At 34.8% G+C, this 19,290-nt stretch overlaps 1 protein-coding gene across 1 annotated transcript; it reads left to right on the forward strand.

The window, feature by feature from the left end:
* The first annotated feature begins 55 nt into the window (after nucleotides 1-55).
* Nucleotides 56-18,494, forward strand: LOC125669972 (sorting nexin-19-like). The gene is made up of 11 exons (XM_048904855.2): nucleotides 56-1,399; nucleotides 2,840-3,030; nucleotides 4,303-4,432; nucleotides 5,823-5,920; nucleotides 6,101-6,223; nucleotides 8,662-8,838; nucleotides 11,025-11,133; nucleotides 14,262-14,406; nucleotides 16,212-16,396; nucleotides 16,664-16,751; nucleotides 18,156-18,494. Exons 1-11 carry the CDS (start codon nucleotides 169-171, stop codon nucleotides 18,241-18,243), a joined length of 2,565 nt encoding a protein of 854 aa, XP_048760812.2. The 5' UTR covers nucleotides 56-168; the 3' UTR covers nucleotides 18,244-18,494.
* The last annotated feature ends 796 nt before the right edge of the window (nucleotides 18,495-19,290 follow it).

Below are 19,290 nucleotides of genomic sequence, written 5' to 3' on the forward strand. Positions count from 1 at the left end.
TAACTTTAGGAGTCATTAATTTTATTTCACGAACGGGTTCGATATTTGTTTGAACCCTTTGATGGTCACGTGATTAAAAAATGGCTGTCAAAATAGATGTAACAGAAGGCGAAAAATGTATTTTATTTTTTAAATCGATTTCATAACAATCTGTTTGAAGATGATACGATGGAAACAGTGTTCGATAAAATCACTGACATTTATCACCATCATAAAAGGTTTTCTTCTGTCCAGAAGCTGTGTATTTTAGCAGTAATTCTTGGAGGTGTGTCCCTTTTTACTGGTCTATGGACATGGCTAGTAACCTATATCATAACGTTGTCCCTCAGTGCTTTAGTATGCCAGTACCTGATAACGTCGGAAGCGAACTTCACATTTGTAGAAGACTTGTTTGTACTTTTCAAATCTCATGAAAACGACCCTTGGTATACCAGCTTGATTGAATTTGTAAATGATCCGAACCAGGAATCCGGCGGCGGTGGAGTACAAGGCGACAGCTCTCAAAAAGTGAATACTTCATCATGGGAGGAAGAAGTTCATTTATTAGCAACTCTGATTTCTCAGGATTTTATCAGACCGTGGTATCTCACAGTGAGTAACAGACAAGATTTATTGGAAGAGAAAGAGGAAATCATCAACGAAGCATTCAGACTTCTGTGTGTACGGTTTTCTGAAATAGATATCCATGACTTGTGCAGAGAACTACTGCTCTGTTATAAAGACCATCTACGGAATTTTCAACAAGCGAAGTCTGTATACAAAACTCAGCCGAGAAGGAAGAGTGCTTCAGCTCTAGATTCCCTCTCAGCAAAGAAAGTCTCATCCATCGAAGAAGCATATGAAATCAAATTTACTTATCACAGTGCAGTGTGGGAGACAGAAAATGAAATCATTTATCTGAAATCAGTAATAAACTTGCTTTTGTCACAACTTTTGACTACACATTTGCAAGACAGCAAAACTCCACAGGTGTTACTTGTTGAAATCTTAACTTACAATGTCGCAAAACCTGTCTGTGATCTTTTATCAAATCCTGACTTTTTACATGAATGTATAGTTCATATATTATCTGATGAAACTTTAATAGAAGTACCTACTGAAATTGAACCTAGTCAAAATGATCATGTGCAATTCAAAGACATTAGAGAGGAAGAGTCGGATCAGGAGGAGGAATTCAAGGATCCACAACCAGAGGACTTCTATTTATCCAGGACAAGCCTGTCTCAGAAATCTGGTCGCAAAATGCAACATGAAGAGCAGCAGGAAATGGAGGAGGATTCCCAGTCTGTTAAACATGTGGAGGCACAAGTTGTCATGGACGAAGAATCTGCGCCTGATGTAACCTCATTTCCGACTATTCCAATTACTCTTTTAGGACCAGCCATCTACCATAATACAGGTATTGCTATTAATCCATTTATACATATGAGCTAACCTGATTAAAGGTAAATGAGCTTTTCCGATTAAAGTTTAGACCAAAAAAATATATATATTGGTTTTCACTTTCCCAACTGACCCTAAAAATTTCTGCTGACCTTAACACATTTTTTCCCATTCTCATAGATTTTGCAAATGCCATCACTACAAGACAGAAACAGTTTTTGTTTACCATATTATAACTTTTATTTGATTACTAGACAATCACAATGTTTTATGCATAGTAAAATACTAAATCATTAAAAAATAATTCAACCAAAAAAAAACAACACTACCTACCTACCAATCCTTAAAAATTTTGAGTTGAAAGTGGAAACCAACATATATTTTTTTTGGCCTTATGTAATTTAGTAAAACACGGCTACAGCAAACACGATTATGATGAATTCACCCTTAAAGCAAAGTAATAGTTTTAAAACATATTATGAAATCCTTGGATATAACAAATTCAGTTTATAATGAATAATAATAATAAAAGTACACTTATATAGCGCCTTATCTAAAAATACTCTAAAGCGCTGTACAACATACTAAAATTTACAATTGATAATTAATTTAAATTAAAAGAAAAACCATAGAATACACAACGAATAATCCTTACACATATAAGCATGAATGCAACATTATGTCATAATGGATAAAAAGTACAAATCAAGACAATTTAAAGTATAAAATATGATGTAAGCATACAACGTCCTAAATATATGAAAAACAAACAAGTAAAACCACTCAAGGAATCTAAAACACAAATGTGCCCAAAGTTCATTAAATTCAACAGTACTAATGAATCAAAATTGTTTGCTCCCAGCACTTTGCTATAAATGTGTTTTACTGTATCTGATAATTTTTCAAATTTTTTATTACTTTTTCTACCAGATTTGTGAAAATAATCTTGCTCAAATGAAGAGTATGTCCTGTGCAGATCCTTTGATCTGCTCACTCAGTATACTACACAGGGATATAACAACATCCTATTGGGAGAGGTTTTATCAGCCTTCAAAATTAGCCATTCTGTGATTGGTTACTCAGTAAAACAGCCTGAAGAGTATTGTCTTAGGTCACCAGAACATGACCCTCAATGCGATGTCATTAGATGTTAATGTGCAGAGTAAATGAGCAGATCTAACCTGTATCTAATTTTCATTAGATAGCCATACCCTCAGTTCAAAGTTTTTCTTTTGCCATTATGATAAATGCAAGCATATGATTATGATACGTGTATATATATGTAGCACAGAGTTGTCTTGGTGTAGTATTTTATTATTATTATTTTATTCATTTATTAAGTGCAAAATTACATATAGTTTCTATTTTAGATAACTTTGTATAACTGATAGCTTTATTATTTTTCAAACCTTGTTTTAAATAAATGTTATGATGGGTGTAATTGAAAATTTTGCAGAGGGTATCCAAGAATCCTCTGAAAACATTGACAGCTCACAAGAAGGACAGAAATTTCATCTGGGAAGTTTTGATGACATTTCCATGTCTGGTGAACATCCATCAAAGACATTTCTAGATATTTGCATCACTGATACAGAGACAGCAACAGAAAACCGTGGAAATAGTCAATACACCCTGTACTCTATTCAGGTACAATCACCCTGATAGACTTAAAGGGGCATGGACATGATTTGGGCTGAAAATTTTCAAATTTTATTTTTCCATTTTTATTGTTCACAATGCTTATTAAACTGAAGTATTTCTAATGATCAACCAAACTTTGAATATCAGTTGTTGAGTTATAAGTAAGATGCAGCACTCACAATTCTTTGTGATGAAAACAAGGCTCGTGCCGTGTTTTCGTTTACATTAGACTGTTTAATAGAAAATAGCATGTTTAAAACAAAATGAGATATGCCAAACACTAGAAACTATTTAATTCTGTTAAGAATTCACTTATGAATTGAAAAAAATCTGCTTTAAACGATACTTGTACAAGTTTTTTTAACCTATGTAAGCAAAAACATGGCACAAGCCTTGTTTACATAACAAGGACTTGTGACCTCTGTATCTCCCATGTACCTTGACTACTGACATTCAAATTTTTGCTGATCATTAGTAATACCTTAGTTAAGCATTCTAAAGATTAAAAATCAGGAAATAGAATTTAAAAATGTTCAGCTCAAATCGTGTCCATGTCCCTTTAATGGGACATCCTGTACATCACTAGAGTACAGTCACACCCACATAGACTTAATGGGACACCCTATACATCACTAGAGTACAGTCACACCCACATAGACTTAACGGGACACCCTATACATCACTAGAGTACAGTCACACCCACATAGACTTTACGGGACACCCTATACATCACTAGAGTACAGTCACACCTACATAGACTGAACGGGACACCCTATACATCACTAGTGTACACTCACCTAATAGACTTAATGGGACACCCTGTACATTATGCAGGTACTGTCACACTCACATAGACTTGATGGGACACCCTGTACATCACTCAGATTGTCATGATGTGTCTGTAGTTAGATAAGTAGTAGGAAACAAATGGTAAACTCCAGACTGATAAGCATTCTCTTGTCCTTGAAAGAAATTAATGACCCAAAAATATTCAGTTTACCTTTGAATGTTATTATATTGTAAATGCAGCTCAGTCAATTGTAATCTCCTTGAAAATATAATATTTGTAATTGTAAATTATGATACTATAACATTGGTCTCATAGTGTGTTTTGTAATGTGTGTATATGTAGATACGTTTGTATAAGGTTGCAGGTACTGAGTTATTTATATCAAATGTCTTTGTATAACTTTTCTGTTGTATCCTAGACCTTGTACTTATTTCAATGACATAGGACTTTCATTGTAAACCATTCTTAGTATCTACTATATTATTCAGTATGATGCAGTGTTCGAAGAGCTGGGAACCAGTAAGATACGAACCAACACAGTAAAGCGACGATTCCGTGAATTTATCAACCTCCAAAACCGACTGGAAGATAACCCTACTTACAAGAAAAGCTTGAAAGGTGCGTAATTTGTCTTTTTTAATGCTAAAATCTTTCCACATGAGGAAAACTTCTCCAAGTTAAATGTTAAAAAGAATGTTCTCTTATAGAATAATTATTTTAGGTTATGATCACTCATTATTTTAGTCTATTAAGTAAGGTAGCTCACTACACCTTGAACGAGTTTCTTAATCAGCAGAAAATGATTTAATTATGAAAGATATGATGATATGAACAAGTACATTTGTTAAAAAGGCAAAAAATATGCAATTTTGAGTAAAAAACATAATTCAAAAATTTATTTCAATATGAAGAAAAGACTCTACTGGATTAAAACTTGGGAGGTCACTAACCCTATACTTTATCCACTGAGTTATGATGACAAACAAATTGATCGATGCAAATAATTTCACGAAACATTGAAATTGCCATTTTGTGACGTTGTGTCATAAAAAGTCTTGGTGTAACAAGCAACTTTGATTTAGTTATCCGCTTGCAACAAGTTTGTAATACGAGTGTTTTATCTGCATTTATGCATACACATATATAGGTATTTGAATTTGTGAGCTTCTTTGATCAATTATTTGGGTGATATAGAGAGTCATTCAAGATTTTGGTATCGAACTGCTGCAACCTGTAACTCACCTGAGATGGTAGGTGGTAAAAGGAAAATGTCTATTGATTTCAGGCTGAAAAGGTTATAGGTCTAAATGTCGGATCAACATTGTAAGACCTGTCTGTTTTATTCTAGTTCTAAATGTCAGATCAACATTGTAAGATGTGTGTTTAATTCTAGTTCTAAATGTCAGATCAACATTGTAAGATATCTGTTTAATTGTAGTTCTAAATGTCAGATCAACATTGTAAGATGTCTGTTTAATTCTAGCTCTAAATGTCAGATCAACATTGTAAGATGTCTGTTTAATTCTAGCTCTAAATGTCAGATCAACATTGTAAGACCTGTCTAATTCTAGTTCTAAATGTCAGATCAACATTGTAAGATGTCTGTTTAATTCTAGTTCTAAAAATATGTTTGAGAATTACTCTAATTTTAAAAAAAAATATTTGAGGATGGTTCTTATTCTTTTTATTTTAAAAATATTTGAGAATTTTTTAAAAAATAAAATTTTAAGAATGGCTCTAATTTAAAGAAATGTTTGAAAATGGTTTTAACTTTTAAAAAAGGGTTTCAGAATGGCTCCAATTCTTAAAGAATATTTGAAGAACAATGGCTCTAATTTTTTTTTTATAAATGTGCGAAAATGGTTCTAATTTTTAAGAAAATGTTTTTAAAATGGTTCTAATGTTAAGAAAATAAGTTTGAGAATGGTTCTAATTTAAAAAAAAATTAGAGAATGCCTCTCATGAATGACATGTCCTTAAAGTATGCAAATATTTTTTTCTTTTCTAGATGTAAAAGGATTGACAAAGTGGCTCTCGTTGCCTTTTGGAAATATGGATAAAGGCAGCATAGAAAAACGCAAGAAAACATTGGAAAGTTTTATGAAGGCAAGTTACATGAGAGCTCTGTTAAAGGATATGGTATACACACATAGGTGGCAGTGCTCTGAGACCATGGAGAATATTATTGAAGTACATGATTAGTTTGGGATGAGAAAATGATAATTCAGTTTTTAATTAGAGAGCATTTGTTATAGTCAACTTACACTCACAGTGTTTCATTTTCAGGCTCTACTGGAAAAAGAGAACATTTGTAACAGCATGGAATTGAAGGAGTTTCTGGCTTACGATGGAAACGCCCACATAGCATTTGTTAGAAAGGTTCCCGATACCGTCCAACCTCTAACAAAGGTAAACAATATTATACAGTTATCAATTGGTCTCAAGGACGACAGCTGTTTTGTTTGACCCAAGAACAGATCTGTTACCCAAAGCCATAGGCTGAGGACAACAGATCTGTTCGAAGGTCAAACAAACCAGCTGTCATCCGGGGATACAGTTTATAACTGTTTTGTGGTTCATCTTCATTCTTTTTAGATTGTTTTTATATGCCTGTTGAAGACTGGATATATTGTGGTATACCGTCGTCCGTCTGTCTGGGCCTTGTAGGCAAAATGAGCCGCAAGTTCCAGGATTTTACAACTTGGTACATTAGATCACCTTAGATTAGAGGAAGATGCCTATTGTTTTTCAAGGTCAAGGTCTTAGTATCAGTCAGTACGAAAACCTTGTAGGCAAAATACAGACCAAACTATTGGAGCTAGGACCATCAAACTTGGTATACATGTAAGACTCTAAAGTGCAATGGTCGCTCCAAAGTGCGATGGTCACGCCAAAGTGCAATGGTCTGCGCCAAAGTGCAATGATTAGTTAACATTATGGATGCCAAAGTGCGATGGCCACGCTAAAGTCCGATGGTGCGGAGTTCAGTAACGTTTGTGACGTCATTCTTAACGTCTTTCAAAATGAAACCGAAGAAATGCAACACGGATGACAGCAATGGCAAGGTTTACACTGTTGAGGATAGTGAGAACAGCAAAGTACATTTCTTGTCGAACTCTCTACTTCTCCCAAACAATCTTTAATTCATGATCATTCATTACTTTTGTTGTACACGTAATAAAATCCTGGGGATATGCTATAATGCAAAACATTCTTCACGATTTCGCGTTGGAAAATTTTGTGTTTAATAACAAGAAAACTAGATGGTAACGAAATAATTTGAACTTCTTATTTTTTATGCATGGATTTTGCACTGATATTTTAGTGAAACAACACACAGTTGGTACACTCTGTACCAAAACACTGTGTCGTTTAAACCAATGGATTTCGGCGTGTCACACCATCACACTTTGGCATGTCAGACCATCGCACTTTGGCATGTCAGACCATTGCACTTTGGCGCATGAGTGTGGACCATCGCACTTTGGCATATCACACCATCAAAGTTTGGCGCAGACCATTGAGGTTTGGCATGACCATCGCACTTTGAAGTCCCATCGCACTTTGGAGTCTTGCATACATATTCCTCGTGCCAAGTGGAAGACACCTTTTGTTCTTCAAGGTCAAGGTCACACTATTACTTAGTAGGAAAGGATACAGATCGAACTGTTGGGGCTAGGACTGTCAAACTTGGTACACATACACCTTATGCCAAGCGAAGGATGCCTATTGCTTCTCAAGGTCAAGGTCATAGTATCACTTATTTTCGTTTTCCAGATTTTTTTCTACTATGAATACAGGTATTTTACTGAAATTTTGTCATAATCAGTTCACATTTCAACTTGATTGGTGCACTGTGACCTACTTTAGGGCTAAAAGTAAGTAAAATAGTTTTCTGGATTTTTCCTCTTCATGGATACAGATATTGCACTGAAGGTTTAACAGGTATTATACAATATGTTGTACAGTTTGCAATACTCTTGTTTTCTCTAGATGCACATGGTCGGTTGACTTTGAACTTTTAACAGTACAGTGTGTTTATGTGTACATTTATCAATGTATCCACTAGTTTAAAAGAAAACATACCCAATATCCTAATTAATAATCAACATTTTTCGTGTTTCTGTTCAGTACATGTATTTCATCATCAGTCAAATCAGTGAACCTCCCCATTACATAAACAAAGCAGCAGACCGAGAATCATGTGACTTGCATAGCCAATAGAAATGGAGTAGACTATTGCCCGGTGAACAGTTCATAAACTGTTACCTGGTCAGTAGACCACATGTATGAGAGTTGGTTTAACAGTTAAAATGTTGGTTCTAAATTGTATTAGTTTTAAAAATGAAAAAAAATTAAGGTGTATAACAACATTTTATGATGAATAAGGTACACTGTACTATCTAACCCCTGACAGAGGTAAACAAAATTACACAACAACAATCACTATGTTTCTCTATCAAGTCCCCAAGTGACCTTGACTCCAAAATCAATAGGGTTTTTCCTCTATTGATAACAAAGCTAAATGTGAAGTATCAGATCAATCTAGCAAAAACTGTAACCTGTAGAGTGTCTACAAGCTGAGTTTTACACACTCGCAAAAATGTTCCCATTTCTATATTCCCTCTCACAATAAATTGCGACCCTGATAATGGTAAACAATATAATAACAAATAAGACAAACAGTACCGTCAACTCCTGACAGAGGTAAACAGTTTATCACATTATAACAAATAAGTAACATACATCCCCTGTTAAAGGTAAATGAATTTACAACAAATACTTGTGGCTATCAAACTATTTAGGGCTTGAGCATTGTATATTGTTTACATTCCAATGATTTTCAGATGGTAAGAACAGTCTCCAGTGTGTTTGACAAGATTGGAGATAAAGTGGGTGAAATCTCTACTAACATGACAGAGTTATTGCCAAGTTTACCCAGGAGGGGACCTGTGAAGGACATTCACAGCTGTGATGAGGATGAAGATCAGATTCTATTGGAGTTTGGGACAATTAAAGGAGATGTATGGTCATCACTGTAACCACATTGTATACACAGCACTACACTAAATCCATGTACACACTGTGCACAACACTACACTAAATCCATGTACACATAACACACTGTACACAGCACTACACTAAATCCATGTACACACTGTGCACAACACTACACTAAATCCATGTACACATAACACACTGTACACAACACTACACTAAATCCATGTACACACTGTGCACAACACTACACTAAATCCATGTACACATAACACACTGTACACAGCACTACACTAAATCCATGTACACACTGTACACAGCACTACACTAAATCCATGTACACATAACACACTGTACACAATACTACACTAAATCCATGTACACACTGTACACAGCACTACACTAAATCCATGTACACATAACACACTGTATACAACACTACACTAAATCCATGTAACACACTGTACACAACACTACACTAAATCCATGTACACATAACACATTGTACACAGCACTACACTAAATCCATGTAACACACTGTACACAATACTACACTAAATCCATGTAACACACTGTACACAGCACTACACTAAATCCATGTAACACACTGTACACAATACTACACTAAATCCATGTAACACACTGTACACAGCACTACACTAAATCCATGTACACATAACACACTGTACACAGCACTACACTAAATCCATGTAACACACTGTACACAGCACTACACTAAATCCATGTACACATAACACACTGTACACAGCACTACACTAAATCCATGTACACACTGTACACAGCACTACACTAAATCCATGTAACACACTGTACACAATACTACACTAAATCCATGTACACATAACACACTGTACACAATACTACACTAAATCCATGTACACATAGCACACTGTACACAGCACTACACTAAATACATGTAACACACTGTACACAGCACTACACTAATCCATGTAACACACTGTACACAATACTACACTAAATCCATGTAACACACTGTACACAGCACTACACTAAATCCATGTAACACACTGTACACAGCACTACACTAAATCCATGTAACACACTGTACATAGCACTACACTAAATCCATGTAACACACTGTACACAGCACTACACTAAATCCATGTACACATAACACACTGTACACAATAATACACTAAATCCATGTACACATTACACACTGTACACAGCACTACACTAAATCCATGTAACACATAACACACTGTACACAGCACTACACTAAATCCATGTACACACTGTGCACAACACTACACTAAATCCATGTAACACACTGTGCACAACACTACACTAAATCCATGTACATATTACACACTGTACACAGCACTACACTAAATCCATGTAACACACTGTACACAGCACTACACTAAATCCATGTAACACACTGTACACAGCACTACACTAAATCCATGTACATATTACACACTGTACACAGCACTACACTAAATCCATGTAACACACTGTACACAGCACTACACTAAATCCATGTAACACACTGTACACAGCACTACACTAAATCCATGTACACATAACACACTACACAATACTACACTAAATCCATGTACACACTGTGCACAACACTACACTAAATCCATGTACACATAACACACTGTACACAGCACTACACTAAATCCATGTACACACTGTGCACAACACTACACTAAATCCATGTACACATAACACACTGTACACAATACTACACTAAATCCATGTAACACACTGTACACAATACTACACTAAATCCATGTACACATAACACACTGTATGAAGTACACATAACATACATTTATAAGACACTACATCTTTTACTTTATACATACATTTACAAGACTCTACATCTTTTACTTTATACATACATTTACAAGACACTACAACTTTTACTTTATACATACATTTACAAGACTCTACAACTTTTAATTTATACATGCATTTACAAGACACTACAACTTTTACTTTATACATACATTTATAAGACACTACAACTTTTACTTTATACATACATTTATAAGACACTACATCTTTTACTTTATACATACATTTACAAGACTCTACAACTTTTACTTTATACATACATTTACAAGACTCTTCAACTTTTACTTTATACATACATTTACAGGACACTACAACTTTGACTTTGTAATTGTCTTTCTGGTCCACTTTTTATTTTAACTAGATGCTATTTATGGAAAAGCAGTTGTCAAGTCACATCTCATTTCACTCCGCATCGTCAGAACGTTCAGATGATTCAGAATTACCAGGAAATGATTCACAGAAATCAAAAGGTATGTATACTTGTTTAGTGTATTTGTGATAAATACCATATACAGTGGAGCCTCGGTAATCCGGATGCCATTAATCCGGACGCTTCACCTTCCGTACGATTTTTCTAGGGAACGGAATTTTTATACATTATTTTGCATCATTAATCCAGAAATTCGCATTCCGGATCCGGATGGTCACTTTTTACTACAAAACGTTATAATGCATTGAAAATTGTACTGTTAATCCAGACAGTAATTTTGTTTAGGGAAGGTCTGTGTTGGACAATTTTAGCAAGGCATAAATTATAAAGAAAACAGCCAAACTGTCTAATTGAAGCGATTACCTGTACCCTATCAACACTTCCCTCCAATTAGGTGCCGATCGAGACATTGTATAGCCAATTTTCGCACATAAGATCTTTATTGCCTGTAGTGTTGAATTTTTTAAATAAATCTGTAGCATATTATTTTTATAGTCTTGATCAATACCCTGATAGTATTAATAAAGTAAACATCATACCGTAATGATAATTTTTTAACTGCTACACATATCAGTTGTACTGATTCGTAAATTGATATCGGCTTATTCAAATCTAAATAGTGTAGTTTATACTTCTAGATTCTGGATTTTATACTGTTGATTGGCGTGAAATATACATGTATGTTAATTCACATGTATACGTAGTAAGTTTTTAACGTTTAGAATGTCACACATGTAGAATGTACCTGTGTATGATTCTTGTTACGATGTTGTAGAGCTTTATTGCTTTCGAATTTTTAAACTCTGGGTAGAAGTGAGAAAATTACCATTTTAAGGAAAATGACAATTAAATTCTGTATGTACCTGTAATGTTAGTTTCACAGAGTTTTGTTCCGTTATTATCGCATCATGAAAATAATAGATGCGCATGACTAGATCAAAGCAGTAGTAGGTCTTGATATTACGAGCTTAAATGATTTTGTTCTCCCGATATTGTCTTGGATAATTATAGAATAAGAAATATGAACTCTGGCCAATTGAATTTTGGTTAAAGAATGTTGTCAACTGACATGATAATCACGAAATTCTTATATCAACTTTGGACGATGAAGATTGTTTTAACAGACCGCTGAACCCGTGAATCGTGACAGATGGGAATTACCGGCCTCTTTAAGAAGTAAAAGAGTGATGAAATGTTTGAAGTGTAAATGATTATGTTAGTTACTAATGATTTATTTATTTATAGTTACATATACAATCTAATGGTTACATATAGTGCTTCATTATTTGTTTTAGTGCATACGGTACACAGTTTTGTATATTTATATGTAGGGATCATATGTATGTACAATGTAAACACAGGCAAATACACTGAACACGTACATTAAATTTTAGTGCTTTGAAATACATGTAAATGTTAACATTATCATAATTTATTTACTAATGCAAATGGTTAAATCCAATGAAAGAATGTGTTTAATTCACTATGCATCAATAAAGTAGGCACATATTGGTTACTTATGCAAAGCTAGAAAATATGCGATTCAATTATCCGGACGCTTCATTTATCCGGACGATTTTGCTGGGGACCAAAGTGTCCGGATTAACGAGGCTCCACTGTATTGGGTAATTTTGTCTTCTAGAATATTTAGTGGATTTTTCGTTAAAAAAGTAGTTTGAAATCTTATACTTTATTTTTTGGCACAATTTCAGTTAACAAGTTTATCATTATTTGAAAAGAAATGTTGGCGCTTTTAAATTTGGTGAATTTCCCTCATCTACTAAAACAGTCAAAATTTCCTACATGCCAAAAATTATCTGATATACATTATGAATTATCTGATATACAGTATGAATTATCAGATAAACAGTATAAATTATCTGATATACAATATAAATCATCTGATATACAGTATAAATTATCTGATAGATAGTTAGATTATCTGATAAACAGTATAAATTATCTGATATACAGTATAAATTATCTGATAAACAGTATAAATTATCTGATATACAGTATAAATTATCTGATAAACAGTATAAATTATCTGATATACAGTATAAATTATCTGATTAACAGTATAAATTATCTGATAAACAGTATGAATTATCTGATAAAGAGTATAGATTAAAGAAATTACTTTAAAAAGACTACATTGACAAAAGTTAGAGGGATATTGGTAAACTAATGAATGAGTTACCATACCATAACCCAATATTGAACAATTGTTAAAAAAACATTCAAAACCAAGGGCAATAACTCTTGGAATATTAGGTCACATAAACACTTTCTTTTAGCATAATTCTAACAATCCGGAACACTTGGGTTACCCGGTGATACACTTGATTGTGAGCATTCTGCTGGGGTAAGCCAGCTGAACTGGAAAATTTTGATAGGTGAAGACAGCTTCGAGCTGGTGTCTGTGGAGACAGTAGTATCGAGAATGGCTTATTCTAAGACATAATGTTTTTAATCCAGGTACACTGGTTAAATAAGCACAATTTGTAAAAGTGTTGGTCATTTCTATGCCAAATAATGTTTAAACAATAGAAGGACAACATTTTCATTACTGTACTGTAGCCGGGTCACTAGATTCTCAGTGCGTCGCTGGGTATACCTGGCATAGTTCGATTGGGCTGGATTTTATCAGAATCAAGTATGCTAATTAAGGTGTAGAATACAGTAAATGGACATGACTTTTGTAAAATAAAGGTCAGAAACTAATGGACATAGAGAAAATGTAAAGATCAATTTTCCTGTTTCAAATGTTTTAAGGTGTGCTACACCAGAGAAATTTGATGCAGATGAAAAGTGGAGGATATGTACAAAAATACTGTAATTTGAAGTTGAACATTTTCAAATTTACTTTATTTTGTCAAAAAATACAGTTTTAGAAGAAGGTAATCTAAAAAAAAATTAAAATCCCTGCTGGACTCCAACCTGCGACCTACAGGTAAGCAGTTGGTATTCTAACCTACTGAGCTACTCAGCTAGGTATCTAAATTGAAAAAGAAAAGTAAGATATTGCTGATATCGATTTTTTCATCCATGTTTTAAAAGGAAGTCAGCCATTATGATGATGTAGAGTACTACCTTAAGTATAATCATTATATTATTTTGAAATTTATCAATAAAAGCATGTTGATATATGTATGATATAACTTCCAGGTGCTTTATATGAATTACACAACACTGGTCTCGTAGAAGTGGTGTTTGACATAGCTGTGCAAGCTTTACAAGGCAGAAACTGTAGACTGTGTCGAGAAAGAGTACTCTCCCTAGCCAAGCACATGTTGGGAACAGCAGTAAATAGGTAAATGTCAAAAGAAATGGAGCATCCCAATATCTGTTTCACTCATCTTTATTACAGTAAAACATATAGCGAACCTCCAGGGCCAGCCAAAAACAGTTTGTTGTAACCAAACTTAATTATACATTAAAACATGGTTATAGCGAACCTCCAAAGCAAGTCAAAAACAATTTGTTGTAACCGAACTTCATTATACAGTAAAACATGTTTATAGCAAACCTCCAGGACCAGCGAAAAATAGTTCATTGTATCTAAACTTCATTATTTCCAATGAAATTTTTGTTATTTTTAGGTCACCTGAGTAAAATTAGGTCACCTGAGTTAACTCAGGTGACCTATTGCAATTGGTTTTCGTCCGTCGTCGTGCATTAACAATTGAACATTTTTAACTTCTTCTTGATAACTACCAGTCCAATTCTTTTAAAATTTGGTATGAAGCATCATTGGGACAAGGGGGACATAAATTGTAAATTTCAGGATTCCAGCACCCCTGGGGCCCTAGGGGTGGGGCAAAAACTGTCCAAAATTGACCAATTTTCAAAAATCTTCTTCTCAAGAACCACACACGTTTAAGAAAAACTGAATGCATAGTGATGTAGAGCAGGAAGGCCTCTACCAAAATTGTAAATTTCATAATCCCCGGGGTAGGGGTTCTGACCCCAGGGCGGGGCCAAACTTGGTATATAGTGTTTATGTGTAAAACACTTGAATAACATCTTCTTTAGTGCTATTGATACTAAATTGAAAGTAAATAGATATTTAAAAAGAGCAAATAAGTCCTTTACCTAAATTAATTTGATGGTCCCAGGTGTAGGTGTTTTGGTATCGGGGTGGGGCCAAAATGGTCAGTTATCAAATGTGTAAACAATAGACATTTTTAACTTCTTGATAGCTATAATTCCAATTCTTTTCAAATCTGGTATGAAACATATTTGAAACAAGGGGGATATAAATTGTAAATTTCAGGACTCCTGCACCCCTGGGGCCTTAGGGGCAGGGTAAAAACTGCCCAAAATTGACCAATTTTCAAAAATCTTCTTCTCTAGAACTGCACATGTGTATGAAAAACTAAATGCATAGTGATGTAGGGCAGGAAGGCCTCTACCAAAATTGTAAATTTCATGATCCCCGGGGTAGGGGTTCTGACCCCAGGGTGGGACCAAACTTGTTATATAGTGTTTATGTGTAAAACACTTGAATAATATCTTCTTTAGTGCTATTTATACTAAATTGAAACTAAATGGATAGAGCAGGTAGTCCTTTACCATAATTTTTAATTTGATGATCCCCAGAGTAAGGGTTCTGACCCCAGGGTAGGGCCAAACTTGTATATAGTATTTATGTGTAAGTTTGCTGATACTGTATAAAATCTAAATGCATACTTGCAGATGTTTTAATGTTAAAACACCTATTCTTTATAGCCTTTCATCAGTGTATGCACTTTTGAGGGCAGTGAAGTTTTAAGAACACATCTTGTTTTATACTGTTGCTGAACATTAGAATTTAGTTTTAGATATTCAGAACAGGAAATTTTTTTCTAGATTTCATAGCCCATGGAAGTAGTGATACTTTTTCACTAGTATTCAGGTGACCGATAAGGCCTGTGGGCCTCTTGTTCTCTCATAGGGGAATAAATATTACTATCCAGTATTAAGCATGAATTCATTTATATATTAGCATGTTTGTTGCAAGTGTATTTTATTGTAAATTGACAGTGACAATCTGCTAATCATTAAGTCCTAACTGTTCAAAGGCTCATAAGTGCACTAGGTATCGCAAAACTTTGATCCAATTAGTCATTAAAACAGGTGGCTGAGGTGGAAGATAAGTGACCTTACAACTCCCCAAAGGTGTGCTCTCTATCTACATCTGTTCAGGGAATCCATTTGGCCAGATGGAAAATATGATTCCTCCAGTCGTGAAGTCAAGTCGGAAAGACAGATGAAGGCAACCAAGGACCAAGCTCGGAGAATTCTGGCCGATTTTTTCCCTGGTACATGTATATTTCATTACTTAATGTGAGGTGAAAAAAAATGTAGTACCATCATCTTATTCTTTTAATCAGGTTGTCCAAAGCAGGCCAAAATTTTATCTAAAACGAGAAGAATAAGTTAATTTTTTGTTTGAAATCAAGAACATATTCATGATGAAATTTATCCCCCTTGTGATGGTCTACCCCGATTGGGGTATATCCCTAGAATAATAGCTATTAGGTAAACTCTGTACATGAGAAAGGTACAATTTGCTTCCGATTTTGCAGATATTGTGGTTGGACTCATTGAAGATGAGGACTACAGATGTGGGATTGAAGAAATCATGGACTCTATTCAATACGAGAAACTGAACAAGTATGTGAACTCTTTATGGTCGTTATTCATATTGAAAAGCTAAATCATTTAAAATATCTATTCATTCCAAGAAATAGAATTAATTAATTTGAATTTTTGATGATAAATCTGAAAATCTTTATTTGATTTGGAAATTTAGATATAAATAAGATAAATTGATATTTGCATCAATAATTCAGATACAATATTTGATAGCAGTGTTTGAAATGATACAATTCAATTTTTTGATATCAATTACATAAATTATTGAAATCAAAAATACATATATAAAACAAGAGGCCCATGGGTCACAATGCCTATGAGATTTTCTTTTCTCTTTATTATACCCCCCGCAACTTGGAGGGGGGTATACTGGAATCAGGTTGTCCGTCTGTCCGTCCGTCTGTAGACGCAATGGTTTCCGGGCTCTAAAACATTATCCTTTCCACCTACAGTCACCATATCATACATATGGACTACCCATGGGATGAAGATGTTCCCTATCAATTTTGGGGTCAAAAGGTCAAAGGTCAAGCGCACTGGACATCGAAGTAGCAATATGGTTTCCGGGCTCTAAAGTGTTATCCTTTCCACCTACAGTCACCATATCATATTTATGGACTACCCATGGGATGAAGATGTTCCCTATTGATTTTGGGGTCAAAAGGTCAAAGGTCAAGTGCACTGGACATCGAAGTAGCAATATGGTTTCCGGGCTCTAAAGCGTTATCCTTTCCACCTACAGTCACCATATCATACATATGGACTACCCATGGGATGAAGATGTTCCCTATTGATTTTGGGGTCAAAAGGTCAAAGGTCACGTGCACTGGACATCAAAGTAGCAATATGGTTTCCATTTAAATTCTTTAATGGCTTTTTTCATCACATGGAGATGCTGTGTTCCTAGGTACCTTTTGGATCATAATACTGAAGTTTTACCTATTACCAACACCCTTTGGGAGATTGGGGTAAGGGGGGGGGGGTATTCTTAGTGAGCATTGCTCACAGTACCTCTTGTTTCCATGAAATTTTTACCCCACCCAGGCCCCACAGGGTCATTGATTTGGGGAAAAAACTCAAATACACAGTACTTTGGGATGCTTGCATAACTTATTATAGTCCTGCTGCTCTTGAGGATGATATTTTTAAAGATTTTTCCTATTTATAAAAACTTGTGACTGGTGACTGATAAGGCATGTGGGCCTCATGCTTTATATCAAGATTATTATTTCCAATGCACTTAGGTGAAAATATCTGTGTACATGGTATTGTTGATTGACTCATTGATATAAATAGTCAAATGTGGACTCCTAATAAAACAGTCAACCAACCACATGTACATCACATTTTATAAAACCATTTTTTGCCTCTCGGTATCTGTGAAGAAGCTGCATAATCTAGCTTGTGACCTTGACATTTCAGGCATTTTATTTACACATTTCTGGATATTCTGTTGGAGAAGCTGTTCAGTGAAATTCACCAAGAGGCCTTGCAGAAAGAAGCCCAATGAGAATGTGGAGGATGGAAAGCATAATATCTGTGTTCTATAACCTACACCACACATAGCCATGAGAGATTGTGCTATTGTGTTTTATTGTGTTAGAAACATTCTTATTTATGGAATACTCCTAAACATATTTATACTTGTTCATGTGGTTGTACTCATTTTGTTGACAACATTCCTCCATGTGGTATAATTTGTATGAATATACTGTACTTATTAATATGGTTGTACTTAAAAAAATAAAATATTATTTTTTACTTATTTTCGCTTTTTATGCCCCCCTTTGAAAAAGAGGGGGCATATTGTTTTGCACCTGTCGGTCGGTCGGTATGTCGGTCGGTCTGTAGACCATGTGTTGTCCGCTCAATATCTTGAGAACCATTCACTTGATGATAATGATATTTCATATGTGGGTTAGTTATGAGTAGAAGAGGATCCCTATTGTTTTTCAGGTCCAAAGGTCAAGGGTCAATCTACTCTGGACATAGGAATATAATGTCCGCTCAATATCTTGAGAACCCTTTGTTTGAAAGATATCAAACTTGGCACACTGGTGCATCCTAAGGAGTAGATGACCCCTATTGATTTTGAGGTCAAAGGTCAAGGGTCAAACTGGGCATAGGAATATACTGACCATTCAATGTCTAGAGAACCCTTTGCTTGACAGACATCAAACTTGGTACGCCAGTACATCTTCAGAAGAAGATGACCCCCATTGATTTTGAGGTCACATGGTCAAAGGTCAAGGGTCAAACTGGACATAGGAATATACTGTCCGTTCAATATCTCGAGAACCCTTTGCTTGACAGACATCAAACTTGATACACTGGTACATCTTCAAGAGAAGATGACCCCTATTGATTTTGAGGTCACATGGTCAAAGGTCAAGGGTCAAACTTGACATGGGAATATAATGTCTACTCAGTATCTTGAGAACCCTTTTCTTGACAGACATCTAACTTAGTACACTGATACGATTTCAGGAGAAGATGACCACTATTGATTTTGAGGTCACATGGTCAAAGGTCAAGGGTCACACTAGACAGGAATATA

Source organism: Ostrea edulis, chromosome 4, assembly GCF_947568905.1.
Source record: "Ostrea edulis chromosome 4, xbOstEdul1.1, whole genome shotgun sequence".
Taxonomy (NCBI): Eukaryota; Metazoa; Mollusca; class Bivalvia; order Ostreida; family Ostreidae; genus Ostrea; species Ostrea edulis.

Coding starts and splice junctions, on each gene's coding strand:
- LOC125669972 (XM_048904855.2), top strand. CDS start 169: ATGGAAACAGTGTTCGATAAAATCACTGACATTTATCACCATCATAAA. Junction 3,031..4,302: donor ACACCCTGTACTCTATTCAG/GTACAATCACCC, acceptor TATATTATTCAG/TATGATGCAGTGTTCGAAGA. Junction 4,433..5,822: donor TTACAAGAAAAGCTTGAAAG/GTGCGTAATTTG, acceptor TTTCTTTTCTAG/ATGTAAAAGGATTGACAAAG.